The 15,204-nt window shown below is 39.7% G+C and overlaps 1 protein-coding gene across 2 annotated transcripts in view; it reads right to left on the reverse strand.

Moving 5' to 3' along the window:
• Positions 1-932: 932 nt before the first annotated feature.
• Positions 933-15,204, reverse strand: part of alcama (activated leukocyte cell adhesion molecule a) — a 44,195-nt gene continuing 29,923 nt past the window's right edge. The window contains exons 5-16 of one of the 2 annotated variants that reach the window (XM_028421673.1): positions 11,751-11,838; positions 11,140-11,310; positions 10,586-10,710; positions 10,307-10,436; positions 9,309-9,421; positions 8,627-8,750; positions 8,360-8,481; positions 6,836-6,965; positions 5,008-5,034; positions 3,845-3,959; positions 3,412-3,528; positions 933-2,531 (exon numbers count right to left, since the gene is read on the reverse strand). In XM_028421673.1, the coding sequence (XP_028277474.1) occupies positions 3,444-3,528; positions 3,845-3,959; positions 5,008-5,034; positions 6,836-6,965; positions 8,360-8,481; positions 8,627-8,750; positions 9,309-9,421; positions 10,307-10,436; positions 10,586-10,710; positions 11,140-11,310; positions 11,751-11,838 (1,230 nt within the window). In that variant the 3' untranslated portion in view covers positions 933-2,531; positions 3,412-3,443. Of the gene's footprint in view, positions 2,532-3,404; positions 3,529-3,844; positions 3,960-5,007; positions 5,035-6,835; positions 6,966-8,359; positions 8,482-8,626; positions 8,751-9,308; positions 9,422-10,306; positions 10,437-10,585; positions 10,711-11,139; positions 11,311-11,750; positions 11,839-15,204 lie in introns of both variants that reach the window. The other variant, XM_028421672.1, reaches the window with a different exon arrangement.

Raw genomic sequence — 15,204 nt, forward strand, 5'->3', positions numbered from 1 at the left:
ACCAACTTCCAGCCAATTGCGTTACGGTTCATTGGTCACGTGATAAGATTTGCAAATGACCGAAAACATTGGCGCTATGACTAACAGCAGCACTGTGACTTTAAAGACGGTAATTTGCCGGTCTTGTCACGTGACCAATGAACCGTAACGCGATTGGAGGTTGATTCGAGTTCATTTTGAATCAATGGTTACCCGGAAGCTGCGTCTGAATAGGCTGTTTGAATTTTGGACTGAAACATGCATTGAATTTTTTTTTATTCTGAATTTGTGAACATTGAAAACAAAAATGACAATTTAATATAAAACTCCAGTGGCTTGACTTTGGTGGCAGAAATTCACATGTATAATTTTTCAGTGTATCAGTGTTCATGATTTAAGACCTAAATTCAGAGGCTGCTTCCATATTATTATAAGTTATGTTATAAGTTATTATAACTTCAAGGAACAACAAAAATGGTTCAGCCAACTTTTATTATGACCAGACAGTAGAACACCACTCATGAGCCTTAACCCCTAACCCATTAACCTCTGCTTTTAAGAAGTTAATCATATGACACCTTCGGCTGGAGCCACTGTGGTCTGGTGCTGGGGACATCAGCAACAAGTCCACAACAACAGCACATGGAACAAAAACAAGGCTGTAGTTGAGTTTGTGAGGAAGTTTCACAACTTCATGCTGCATGTGTCAAGAGGTTCCAGAAGTTTAAAAGCAGCTGTGTGTTGTGTCCACAGTCCAGTCGTTCAGATAATGTGTTCTTCTTGACCTCAGTTAACTGGTGGAACTCCAACAGGTCATGTGATGGGATCCATACCAAAATTCATACTTCCTGCTTGAATCCTGCTTTGAAACACATCTTTTGTTTAGAAAAGTGAAAAACTATTCCATACGCAGAGAGAACACTCAGACATCCAGTGACCCTCATCAACACCACACATGTATCAACACAACCTTTTTTTCAAAATGTACACTTTATTGTCAACAACAGTACAAAACAAAAGTCTGTATTTACAACACTACTACAGTCATCTCATCTTACCCTCTTTGGTTTCACTGCTGACCTGATTATTCATTAAAAAAATGAACTTGGTGCTTAAATATGTTGACCTACTGCTTTCATCTCCAGCCATCCCACCATCAGGGCACACTACTACTGTAAATGTGAAGCTACTCAAAATACTATAATGACACAAGAACCCTTCTTCCCTTTGTCACTCTCTTTGTGTGCAGTTTAACACATCAAGTGGTTCTTTCACCTCCCATGATACAAAAACTAAAATAATAGAACTAATCGTTTTGTGTCTGTGTCTCGGAGGGTGACATTTAAAATGTGGGATGAACCAAGAGAAACTCAGAGTCGGCATCTTTATGCATCTCAGCTCATCTGCTAATCTACTGTCATCAGTTTGGCTCATTATTATTATTATTATTATTATTATTATTATTATTATTATTCTTATTATTATTATTAATAATACAGAAGAAGATGAGAAAATGAGCACAACTGAGCTATACATACTGTATAGTCTTCACCATTTCTATACCTGATGATGCCTTCTATGGATTCTATTATTTTTTTAATCGTTCATGTTGTAGTATAGCCATCCAGGTAGGTTGCATACAGAATATAAATACATTAAAACACATTAAAAAACAGAGCATTCAGGAATCAGTAGAGCTCTTCCAAATAAAAAACACGAGAAGCTAAATGAAAATGCATAATGGCAGCAGTAGTAGTGTAAGTGAATCAAAGATCGTTATCCTTTTCTAGTGTCTTTTTATTTTAGATACAAATCTTTCTTGAGACTGAAGACCACAATTTATAAAAACTGTGTAATTCCTCTTTTTTACTGTGATTTGGCTGCATTTTAAAAAAGTTTGTTTTAGGGGGGTTAAAGTTACAATAATTTAAAATACTCAACGTCCACCTGATTGCTCATTTCATGTTGTGGTTGTACTGCTCCATTTGCCAGTGTGTAAAACCAGAGAACATAAGTCAGGAGGTGAAGAGATGCTGAGGTTATTTTCTCAATAGTTTGAGGACAGCAGGGTTACATACAGCAGTGAAGTGTCTTTTCTCTGTGTACTTCTGGACATAGGCTTTTTCCACACAGCGCACAAAAAACATACAAAAATAAACATAGACATGCTCAGTCAGGGCGCACGCATAATTTCAATTAGTTATACAGACCTTAAAAAGTGTACGAGGAATTTACATTCTTTGAAGAAATTGAAAAAGAAAAAAAGAAGTCCTAAAGGAGAAAAACCCACAAAACCCCACTGCACAGCCTCAGAGAACCTTTAAAGAAAACATAACGGGCAGCATTCACCAGGAAACACACAAAAAAACATACAAAAAAAAAACACAAAAGGACACAGTAACACAAGGCAACCTCAACGCAGGGTTCAAACAGTGAGGCGGACCAGCAGGCTGTGGGTGGGACTTCATGGGAGATTGCTGTGATTTCTGCTGCTTATGTGGAGCCTGATGGAACGCTTCAGCAGCCAGCTGCATTCGGGTGGTGCAGGGCCGCTTTCAACAGAAATATTTACAATCAATACAATGATGCAAGGCTGTTAACTCATAACATTCTGTCATGTTCTTAGCTCCTGCCCATCAGCCTGTTAGTACACATAAATCAGTACTAAGCATAGGCACACTATCTGGTATGTTTTCGTTTGTATGTACCATATTGTCCGGACTATAGGTCACACCTTTTTTCGTGACTTTGTGACTTATACTCAGGTGCAACATGTTTAAAATATATAATTTCATGTTTGTTATTTTCGCACTGACAGCCGATAGAGGGCACTCTAAGCTTGTCTACCTCCGGAGTTGGCAGAGTGGTTCAGCAGCGACACCGAGGATAAAGAATTCAATGGATTTAGTGGTTTGGAGTGAGATCAAGAGGCTGATAACCTGTTTTGTTATTTAGGGTCTTGGATTTGGTCAAATAAATTTTCCCCAAAAATGCGACGTATACCGATATATTTTGTTTTTCTTCTTCATTATGGATTTTTCGGCTGGTCCTGGCAGACCTATAGTCTGAAAATATAATATCTGTGTATCTGGAATAGAATAGAACATGAGGCATCATTTTTCTCTGGATGATGTTGCTATAACCAGCTCCATTTGTTATCCAGATTATCTAAACTAGCAGTTGAAAGTTCAGGGTTCATTTAAATAACCTCCTCAGAACTCCAAATGCTAACAAATAATGCAAAGAGACTGAATTGGTAACAAGCTACTGACACAGAGACATGGAAACCACCCTTCTAAACTAATAGAAGTGAAACTGTGAAGTGGAAACACCAATAATAACTCTACACACAATGGTCTGAAGGAAGCCTACGACCCACTGAGCTCTATGTGAACGTCACATGTAATGCATGTGTGGAGCCTCACCTCTTACCTCTGTCCCACGCTGTATGACCGGAGTGCCTTTTACACAGCGTGATTGTTTTCTTCTAGCTTCTTGCTCTCCTCAGATGTCCCCACCTCCTTCTCACCAGTTTTCCAGCTTCCTTGTCTATGGTTGATTACAGAGTTGCAAAAGATGCATGATGTTCTGTGCAGTGACCAATCTTCAATACACACAACCCATGTCTGCATGCTCTCCAATAGACGTACAGATACATCCACTACTGACCCTGCATCCTCATCTGTTTATCTTAGACACGGTGCTGGTGATCATCAGACAGTCTGCTAAGAGATACTATGTCTGTAACCGTCACCCCCCCAGCCTGCTCATTATTAGTCTAGATTTACTCGCCGGGGTACAGCAAACCAGCATAGTACTATTATGACTTCGATTAAGATGTATGTGTGTATGTGTGTTTCTCTACCTTGAATTCTTCATGTAGAGCCAGTAGATGAGTCCCACCACAGCAGCAGCGATGATCAGTCCTGCCACGACTCCCACGATGAGCTTTGCCTGGTCAGGTGAATCCTCTGGAGATTCTGTAAAGAGACAGCAGCACTGGGCTCAGCTGCAGTAAATACTCACAGAAGGCTTTCCACCAGAGCAGGTCACACTGCTGCACTACTTTATAGTTGATACTGAACAGCATGCAGGGTTTCCAACTTCTAATTAAGACATTTTTAAATGTTAACTTTATTATATTGAGTACTTTCCTGGACTGAAAAACAATGACCTCATGAATATGTAGGACTGTTCACCTGTGTGAACTACTAATCTGCAATCTTTAATTCTGTCTTATTATTGAAATGTGGAGTAAGCCTGATGTTCAGCATGACAAGCAAGTGTGAGCTGGCCACCACAGTGATGTCTTCTCATGGTTGAAATGCATGGAGCTACAATGAGCTGAGACAGTTGCTCTTAGGCTCCCCCTATATTTGGACGTGCAATCTTTGGAAACAGCAATGTACACAGACAAACTGCTCTAAAGCTTTGGCTTACAGCACAAACTGAGGAAAGGACGACCACTAACACAGCCCAGCATCAAATACGCCTGTGACAGAGCACTGCCACTGACTGCAGAGGGACAAACACAGTATTTACACAAACACAGTTACATAGTCCTGGTGTAGGTGCTGTAGACCTGCTCAGGAGGAAATAGTATCATTTTAAAGGAATGCTGCCATTTTGTGGTTGCATGTTTGTGTGTTTTCATCACCATGCTGGCTGTTATATACTTTTTGCACACTCTTGTAAATCTGTCTGCCTAAACAGCTCTTCCGCATGAGGGAGCCAAGGGAAGACAATTAATAAAGACAAAACAGAGACATTCTAAGACACAGGACTGTTTGCATGTGAATTGATGGAAATGGGTGTTTATTGGGTGCATAATCAGAGAATCTAATAAGACTCTTATTAACAATCTGACTGACAATCCAACAAGATTGAATTTCCCCTTGTGAATCAATAAAGCATCTCTCTCTCTCTATCTAACAGAGCCTGGTTTATTTTGCCATTTTTCACCATAGAATAGTTTGATATATTTGAAAAAGACTAGAAAGTAAAAAATAAAGGTAAAAAATATCTTACCTCTTCCACTGGTTTCCCCCTTAAAAACTGAAATTAAACATAAATAAATTAGAACTCATAAAAAGAATAAATTCAAACAAAACATACACATGCTCTTTGTATAAATCCAAACCAAAATTTTGCACGCATCCAAAAAACATAGAAGGTTGGCCAAGTCCGGGCTCAGCGGATAAAATCAAAGGTTTTTTTATAAATGTGCCTCACAACAAACTGAAACTTGGAAAGCCACAATAGCTTCTAAAAGCAACAATTTACTATGCTGTCAGAGCATGTGCCAGGCCTGGAAAAAAAAAGCGAGACAGTTTTAGCACCCCAACAAACATGAAATCCAGCCAAACGCAGGAGATGGTGATGGAGGAGGAGAGACAAAGGAAAGGATTATCACAGACAGGGGAGAAGAATGACGAGAAACAGCAATGGCACAGCATGTATGTATGAAACCAAAGCATTCACTCTTAGCCCTCCACATTCTTTTGTGTAGGGAAGGATAAGACACATGTCCTCATGTTCATGGACGTGATGTGACATACTGTGAAAGAACAAAGGTCGGGCATTGTATGTTTGGTTTGTATTCAAACAACTTCATGTGACTTTGCCTCTAAACTGCTTCAAGAGCAGGGTCCCTTTATAACTGCTCTCCTTTATACAAAACAAAAATACACAAGAATCTAATTTGGACTCACTTAGGTCAAGGAACAGTGAGCAACACACATGATCAGATTTTGAACACTACTGTAGTGTATGTACTAATTATAACAGTGTGATTAGTGCTGTCTTATTCTTCTTATGCCAATAATATCCAATAGTGGAGTGAAGTGTGTAACTTTCTTCACATGTGTAAAGCTGACACTAAGCCTTGTCTCTTTGCTGGCAAAACAGATTGTCTTGGGTCTGGCAAAATACTCTTCCTCCAGTGAACAGAGCTGTTATTAGAATGGACTCCAAAAAGCATCAGCCTGAGCTCTGACAAGCAAACACAGCCAGCAGAGCTCAAGTAAAGCAGCACCAGTGGCACAGGAGGGAGGGCCACTGACACAACAACTGGACGGAACGTTTGGGTTCAGCCCAGTGATAACACAATATCCCATTTCAAAGTGTGCAGATCAAGAATGGGTCACAACCCCATGGGCTTTTTTGTAAGTAGCAAACATGATGTCACCCCCTCATCCCCTCCTAACCTCAGGAAGGAGTGGCATAGCTGAGAACTATGGATCTTGTGGATGTGGGTAGGTCTTACCCATTGGGGCACACATGATTGTTATGCACATAGCATCTGCATTGTCAAATGGTACACTGTCAGAGCTTGGGGGGAACCTGTCCTGGGAGTGTGATTAGAACCTGGACTGTAAGGGTTTTGTTACCATACTTCACTGGCCAAGGCTGATGAGCAGTGTATGTGATCTGGTTTTATAAAGACTAGATATATTTAACCAACAGCATAGAAATAGAAGCAGAATCACATGTCACAGAGAGCAGTAAAAAGAAGCTTCATGACTCTGGCTGCAAATAGTTTGCACTGGCAGAATCATGCCACAGCCTCTTCAGCAGCAAGTCATACGCAGCCTGTTTGTGTCCTACACAGATGCACAGAAACTCATTTTGGGAAAAGTTGTCTTTGATTCCCTGTTTTAAGGAACATTAGAAGCCATGCTCAGAGAATGGTTCTGCCCAGAATTCTACTTGTATTTATACATTTACTCTGATTTATCCCTCTGTGTTTTTATGCTTGATTAAGCTGTTTGAAAAACACAAGGCAGAGCATTTTTCTGTTCAATGCTGGAAAACTTGCAGGGGGATCAAAGGAAGTAATTGCAGAGGATGAACTTACCAGAAGATACATTGATGCTCATAGCATCCTCTCCCAGCTTGTTGTGGACACTGCAGGTGACTGTAAGGTTCAATGTGGGGATCACAGTGATTGTATTGATGGCCTTGCCATTGTTGTAAATGGTCTCCCCCTGCAGGCACAGCAAAAAGGCACCCGCAGGAATGAGTGAGGAAACACTGAAACCTCTGTGGCTGTACACACATTACTGACTTGGATTTTATGGGATATTTTGTCAGGTGGTAAACAGTACAATGGTGAGATAATACTGCAAAATGATGGCATCAGAGAGGAGCTAATCAGAGATGATGATCACAAACCTGAAGAGCAAACTCATTCTGAACGTTAAGTCTTCTATCTTTCAAATTTGAACAAAGAAAGGTTCCCTTGCTGTTAAAGCATTCCCTCCATCAGCCTACCTGTGCCCTACAGTAGTTCATTCTCTCATTGATTAGTGAATCATGTTTGGCAAAATGCCCCCCCCACACAGTGTGGAGAGGTTAAAGTTCAAATTGTAATGTGTTCAACAGTAACATTATGTGTAACAGGGCTTCTTAAAGACCGTTATTTATTAGACTGTACACATAAAAATCAAACTTTGTTGAACTTGTTGGATTAAAAGTGTTTTGGTTTAAAAAAAAATCTGCTCCTCACATTTCTCAACAGCTGTTCATCTGACATAGCTTCTCTCTTTGCAAATGTACAGAGAGATAAGAGAGAGAGGGCTCATTCATTAGGATGAGCAATATTTGCCAAAAAATATGAAAAAAGGTTCTACTGCCTTTGCATAAGACACAGAAGCATTGATAAATAGGGATTATTGTTACCTATCTTGATGCATGATATCATTTCATTTGCACTCATGTGCATGTTCCACCTCAGTGTTTACTGAATATCTCCTGACTGTTATTTGTTTATATTGTCAATACGTGAGCGTTTGTTTTGTAACAATGAAAATGTATCTGTATATGTTGGAGTGAGGATGATTGTGGGGCAGATAAAACCTGAGGAATCTAAAAGTGGACCAAATGTAGTCTAAAGTGAATACTTGATAAAAGGCTGCAGTCTGCTGGATGTGTTTCACATCATCTTCAAATATTTACACATGTTGAAAAAGTCATTAAAAGCTATTGATGTACGTAAACTGCTACGTAAGCAGCTGTCTATCATCAGCTGTGCATTGTGAGATGTGTGAAACATCTACCGTTTATTAACATGTAGATGTAGCTAATGATGCATTACGGCTACGGCAGCTCACAAAAGCTAATCCACTTTAATAATTTGTACTGATTATCCAGACACGATGCAATACTATACAGAGCTCTGCATAACAGGGCAAAGCATAAAAGCAGACATGATGAAAATCTTAGTAGTTTTCTTACATTACAAGAGCAAAGTAAACTGTGTGGATCCCCACAGAGCACTTTAATCACTGCACTCTCGCACTGTTTGCTCTTATCCTTCATTTTGCTGCAGCTTCTTGTTCTTACCACATGTCTGCATAGAAGATACTAAACACAAGCTTACAGTTGTGTTGCTGATGCTCCACTGGAAGCTAGGCTGTGGTACTCCCTCAGCTTCGCATGTCAGGACTTTGTGTTTGGCATCCGCAGCATGGTTTTTAGTCAGGCTGATGATCACAGGCTTTCCTGCAACAGACACATCATGATGTTATATCATGATGTTTAATTGAGAAGAAGGCTACGGTCTGCATCACACATCCCATTCAGTCAGCATACACCTTAGGTGCTGTTCTATAATCTATAATTGTTTATAACACACACACACAGGTACCTTCTACGACTAATTCAAAGCTCTGATGCTTTCTGAGGCCGGTCATGGAAACTTCACACATGTAGAATCCTGCATCCGCATAAGTCAACTTGCTGAACTCTGGCTCCTTCACGGTTTTTCCATTCTGAAAGTCAGAATCACAGTCAGTCACTAATTGCACTAATTCTAAAATAAATGCATAAAGTAACACATGTCATGTTCATTTCCAGTTGGTCTCAGCTGGTTCCACCAAGGAAAAAGATAGACATTTATAATTGTGAGATGTCAGACTCCTCTGGGTGTCTGTTTATGTCTATTTGACTGTGATGATCCTCTAATCTACATACTATTTTAAGTGGGCTTCTGTGTGAATGCTGTCAGTGTTGGATGAATTTCAAGGGAATGACCTTTGCTCATATAATCTGTGGTTAGCATACAATACAATCAGAGCCACAATAATCTCTCAACTGCACAACCCGATGTGAACAAAGCTGTTGGCAGCATTGTTTAGGCTTAGCTAGAATCTACATTATGTTACAGTTTTGCTGTTTGCAGTGACTCAGATTAGAGAATTGTCTTTTTTATGCAAATGTGGCTAAAAAGTGTATGTCAGAAATAAAAAGTTAGACAGGTGTGACACAGGCTGAAAATAGAAGAAGATAAGGACACAGAAATGCCTCCTCTGTGAAAACAGAATCATTACCTTTGTCCATGACACTTTAGCATCACCTGAAGCACTCTTCTCCATCTTCACAGAAAGGCTGTCCCCTGCTTTCTTCACAACCCTCCCTGCAGGATCCAGACTTAGGTCAATGTCTGAAAGAGAAAATGGATATGATTATATTTGTGGAAGGTCTGAAGATAGGTTGAGTGTCTATTTATTTTGATGCCTGTCATCACAGCATTTTCTGCACTGTAACATGCTTCAATCCAATGTAAACACAAGTTTAAATGTAAAAATCATTTCATAAAACTTCCAGTTAGCTACAACCAGAGCAGCTTTTCTTTCTACAAGTGCAGGTGTTATTGAGATATACTCACAGAAACACACACTTCCACTTCCCAATTTAGAAAGCTATTGTTTTCCTTTCTCAGCTGCAAACTTAATTTAAAAGTTGGGAGCTGAAAAAAAACACTTCTTTGTTTAAGATGTGTGAAATGCAGTGGAGCTGCTGCATGGGACACAGAGGAGGGAAAATCTGTCAGACTTATTTTTTATTACAATCATAGAGCCTATTTGAACTGAAGACTCAGAAACATACACCTGGGAAGAAGGGAGTAATTACTTGTGGGAGCGCTGTTGGATGGTAGGAGGGGAAGCAGCTTATCTGTTGCCTGAGCTCCCGGGCCCACCCAAACACTTTGTCACTTTTGCTCATTCCATGTCAGAAATTTCTAATTAGTTCTCCTCATTCCTGCCAGGCACTCTGCACTACTCCCTGCCAGGCTGAGTTCTTAAAGTTTAAATTTGATTACCATTACACTGCTCCCATGACTTCATTTACAGTGAATAAAAGTGCCTTGTTATATATAGGAAGTCAAGAAATTTCAATCAAGGTAGAAAGGGTATTTTGGGGAGTTTTGGGAGAGCAGCCATTTGTTGGCTCAAGGCAAAGGCAAATTGAGGACAACATTTGGAGGGTTTTTTTTTCTTGCTGTGGTACAATATGCTTAAACTGTGTACGTGTCATGAGAACTCACAGCTAACATTGACACGGTGGGAGGCCTCCAACGCTTCGTTGTCAGTCAGTGAACATTTGTAATCGCCTGCAGCCGCTCTGTTGATGGCAGTCAAAGTGTAGTTTGATTTTTCCACCAGCGTTTTCTTGCCCTGGTAGATAGAGCTGAGATTAGCTGCCATCGGGATATGCATAATGTGAGAAAGAAAGACAAAAAGGAAAGAGAGAGACAGAGATGGAGAGAGAGAGAGACAAGGAGAGAGAGAGAAACAAACAAAAACCAAAGAAGTCTGTGACACACCTTGATGTAGAAGAAGAAGGAGGTCGGTGGAGGGTTTCCATCGCCGTAACATTTGAGCGTCACATTATCGCCCTCTACAATGGGCCCATTGGGAATAATTTGGAGCTCTATCTTTTCTGATGGGTCTGAGAGGAAAGCAAGCATGAGTGTTTACTTCACAGACATCCACTGTCAAAAAATCCTACTGGATAAATTTAACCACCTAGTTTTTTTGCAGCTATACTGTATATAGCTAAAAATACAGATAATTATAGTTATGTAGAACTAATACAGATTGCACATGTACACTGATTTTTATAAAGCCATCCCACACTCCAATATATTCTTTGTACTGAAACTGGCTGCCATTCAGCAAGAGGGTGCTTGCAAGACTGTCCTCTGTAAAGAAAAGGGTAAGAATGGAGCTGAATAGCAAAAATAACTACATTGTTTTAGCCACGTATATCATAAAATGGTGAGCATTGCATCACTTATTATATGCCACCAGCTTCACAGAAACCCCATTTATGGACATATAGGATATATAGATTTTTTTAGCATTATCTTCCACTCACAGTGAATAGGGAAGGGTTTCAGGTCTATGTCCTGTCTGATCAGCTTATGTACGCTTTCACAAGAGAAGATGGCGCCAGCGTCCTCCTTTGTGGCTGCATACTGGAGGGTGGAGGAGGTAGTGGATAGGCCTGTCGCTGGATCCAGTTTCAAGCTGAGGTTGGTGACAACAGCTAGACGGACGGAAGATGACAGGCACACAAACAAAAGCACAGAGCCTAGTTAGTGCTGCACATATAGCTGTAGGTCAAACAGTATTAACAAACAGCTGCAAAACAGGATGGGTAGGGTGTGTATGTTTGCATGTTTATAGGGAGTCAGTAACAGTTTTGCATTGTCTTTAGTGTCACAAACTCTCTCATTGTTCTCACTAGAATCAAGTTACCATCGAAATTAGCAGTGGGGCCAATTCAGAGCCAAACACGTGAACATGCAGGCATATATGTCTGCATCCTTAAGCAGCATTAATAGTACAATTTTAAATGTCTGTTGCCCTGGCTAAACATGTGTCTACGGGTGGCTGTCCTGCAGGGGGATATCTGTATGACTCCAACTTGTGTGGCGTAACTGGATCATTTTTGGGTGTGACACCAAACAATATGCAATGCACTACCTTTTCCATCCACTACCAAGGGCTTTCCATTCTTCTTCCATGTGAGAGTTCCTGCAGGGTTTGCCTCTGCCTCGACACAGGTTCCCACCTGAAACAGAAAGGCAAACCAAAATGTAAATATTATTTCTTCCTATAAATAATAACTATAGAGGAAGTACAAAAACACCTCCTGCCACTAACATTCTTACAATGCCCATTTTAATGGTTACTCCTCTCCAGGGCTGTAAAACGTAACGTCCACTTTTCACTGTTAACAGCAGAATGTTGGACGTACGCCAGAAAAGACAAATGACCTTCTCATTCAATAATGAATTACTTTTTGTTTTGCAAAGCATGTTGTCTCCCTTTCTCCTTGTTACATCTTCATGACCGAAGGTCAGCAACGGTAGCAGAGATATGCTGTGTGTGAACCAGATAAAGAGTGAGTCATAAGAACATTCCTTTTCCCAATCATGCTGGGGCTTCATATCCTGTATACCGAGTCAGTGAACATTCACCACAAACCAATATTCTGCCAGTAACTGCAGCGGTCACACAGCTGTAGTACCTGGATGTTTTCTATCTATCTATAACAAATAAGCAGGTTTATTCTCATGTTGTTTGTCCAAGATTACACTTAGATTACTTGGTCTAAATCGAGTCTAAAAAAGAGCAACAAGTTGGACCAGCTAGAGAGGTTTGTCCAAAGATAGTGATCTACATACTGCAACATTTTTAGGAATGCTTTGATGACAGATGTCAAAAGCTTCAGTATCAGTAGTTTTTAAGTTATTTCACAACACCTGTACCTGGACCATGATCCTTTTCCCTGAATGGCTTGCACAGTGTGCGGGCTGTCTTCTCCTGTTACTAGTGTAGCTCCTTTTATAAGTTGTAGCTAAAGACTTATCTTTTTTATCAGGACAGGAGATTCAGTCTCTGTTTTATCAGCTGTGGTAAGCTACACTGATTGCCTGGAAAAAAGGCAAATTTCAAGAATTTGATCCACACATGAACATGAGAAATCATATTTTCACTTTATGTAAACATGCACTGTGTGAAGGCATCCAATAAATAACCTGCATAGTAATATAAAGATAAAAGGTAACACGGAGTCAGATGATTTTTGGCAGAGCTATGAGACCATAAACACCATCTAGATTAACATATTCATGATAGCAGCAGGTGGCACTTAAACCACCACAATGTATCACAATGCTGAATAATATCTTAATGATATTAATGCATTGGCATTTGCCTTTTTAGCAATGTGGCAGTTTATTTTTTTACTACGAATACCATTGGTCAATTGGTCAGAACACTGTCACCCATGACTGAACAGAGTGATTGGCCTGAAGGGAGTGAACAGTGCAGTATTGTTGTTTGGAAGCAGAGTACAGTAAACAATGAATACATGTTTCCTCTGAACAACAAGTGTACAAATCCCTGCAGGTATTTTGTGATATGTAGCTTAAAGAACTTTCTTTCCACTATTGATATGTTGGTGTGTCGAAGCATAAAAATCAGAGGTGTTGTTTTAGATGTTGATAAATGTTGCATTTAGATAAGCAGAACAGATGCTACGGAGTAACATAAAAGTTAAGGATTCAATGCAGCACTGCTGGTTTTGAAGGTGATTTTGGAAAAAGTATTTTGGAATTTCATTTTCAGTTCAGTTCAGCTCACCTGATCAATCTGATCTTAAAATCTGATCAGGCATTTCATCAGTACATAAATTTTCCAAAATTTAAATTTCATCTTTTTCAGCATTTCAGCTTGGATCCCAACATCAGGGCAAAGAGTGTCTGTCATGATCCTTAGCTTTGTTGCATTTCTGGCTTTTTGGTTTAGTCTGTTATTTTCCTGGTATATTTAGTTTTTGCTCTTTAAGATTTGCTTTCCTTGCGTATAAAGTTTTATTTTGAAATTCTGCTTCCCCTGTGTGTGCTTGCCCCGCCCTAATGTGTTTCACCTGTGTCTTGTTTTCATGTATTCTTGTGCGCTGTCAGTTTGTCCTGTGTTTGTTCTGTTGATGTCACCCTGTGTCACTCCTGTGTTTTCTCTGGCGTCTTCCATGTCATTAGGTTTGTCTGTGTGCTCTGCTCTTTTGTTTGCTTACTTTTGTATTTTTTCAGTGCGATCAGGTTTGTTTCTGGATTTTTTCAGCTTCACTTTAAATTAAGGTTTTTGTGTTTTTGCCTTGTAGTCTGCAAAATAAAAGTCATATGTTTATCCAATACTTGGACATAATCCGCATAAATCTAACAAATTTCAACTTACTTGCGCTTTAATTGAACAGCATGGTTCATTTCATGACTCATGTTAATACTACACATATACAAACACCTTATGCCAGCATTCAACATGATACCTCAAATTTGGAATTCCGCTTGAGTATAAAGAAGCTGCTCCCTCCACCATCTTCATTTGAGTTCTCAAACCCACTCTACATTTCTCCCTGCTTCTCTCCCCTCACTACAAAATGCACAAAGCTTTTCAATAGTACCTGAATTTTTAGGTGAGAATGCCAATAGAGACAGCGGTACTACTTGATCCATAATAAATGTGGATATGCAGCATGCGGTGGAAGAAATGTGCATTGCTTGCAAGAGAGAGGAGGTAGCTGACCACTGTGAAAGTAATGCCCACATATTTTCAAACATTTTTCTTTTTTAGACTGATACTCATACCTGTGGAAAGCTGAGGGAATAAATAAAAACAACAATATAGAGACATTCTTAGAGGAGAATTCAGATTCAATATCTATGCATTATTAAAGCCTGGAGAAACATACTTTCTCATTCTGATATTAGCCGTGGCTTTAAATCAGTGCTCTCACATATAAGTGCATTAATAAAAACCAGAGAAGACATCTTGATTCAGTCATCTTTTCTAGCACAGTGCATAACATTTCACTTTAAAGTAAAAAAACCACTGTGACACAGTTAGTTTGTCTCAAGTTAAGAGCTGAAGGTGAAGTAGCCCTTCCTGAGTGGAACTGTACTCTGCAGTCAAATAAAGGGCCATCTCACAAGAAAACTGTTTTTATCAAGGCAAAAATGTCAGCATGGCCTTGATGACAGTAAAAAGACTTTTGTCATGTCCACTAACTGAATATTAACATCACTGTTGGAATGGTAATGTGTATCAGTCTATAAGTTCAATGGCAGGTTTATTTGAACAGTGACAGACAGAACAATACCCCAAAAATGCATTTCAAAAAAAGTTATAAATTAAATTGCATTTTCATAAATTTATTGAAAGTATTTGATCCTATATCAATCAGCAAGATTTCTGGCTCCCAGGTGCATTTTATACAGGTATTCATAAAATAACTGCCAGTGTCCCTCGGTCTGCAGCTCCATGCAAGATGTCACCGCGTGGAGTTTCAGTGATAATGAGAACGGTGAGGAATCAGCCCAGAACTACTCAGGAGTAACTTGTCAATGATCTCAAAGCAGCTGGGACCACAGTC

This window comes from Parambassis ranga, chromosome 14, assembly GCF_900634625.1.
Source record: "Parambassis ranga chromosome 14, fParRan2.1, whole genome shotgun sequence".
In the NCBI taxonomy this organism is placed as follows: domain Eukaryota; kingdom Metazoa; phylum Chordata; class Actinopteri; family Ambassidae; genus Parambassis; species Parambassis ranga.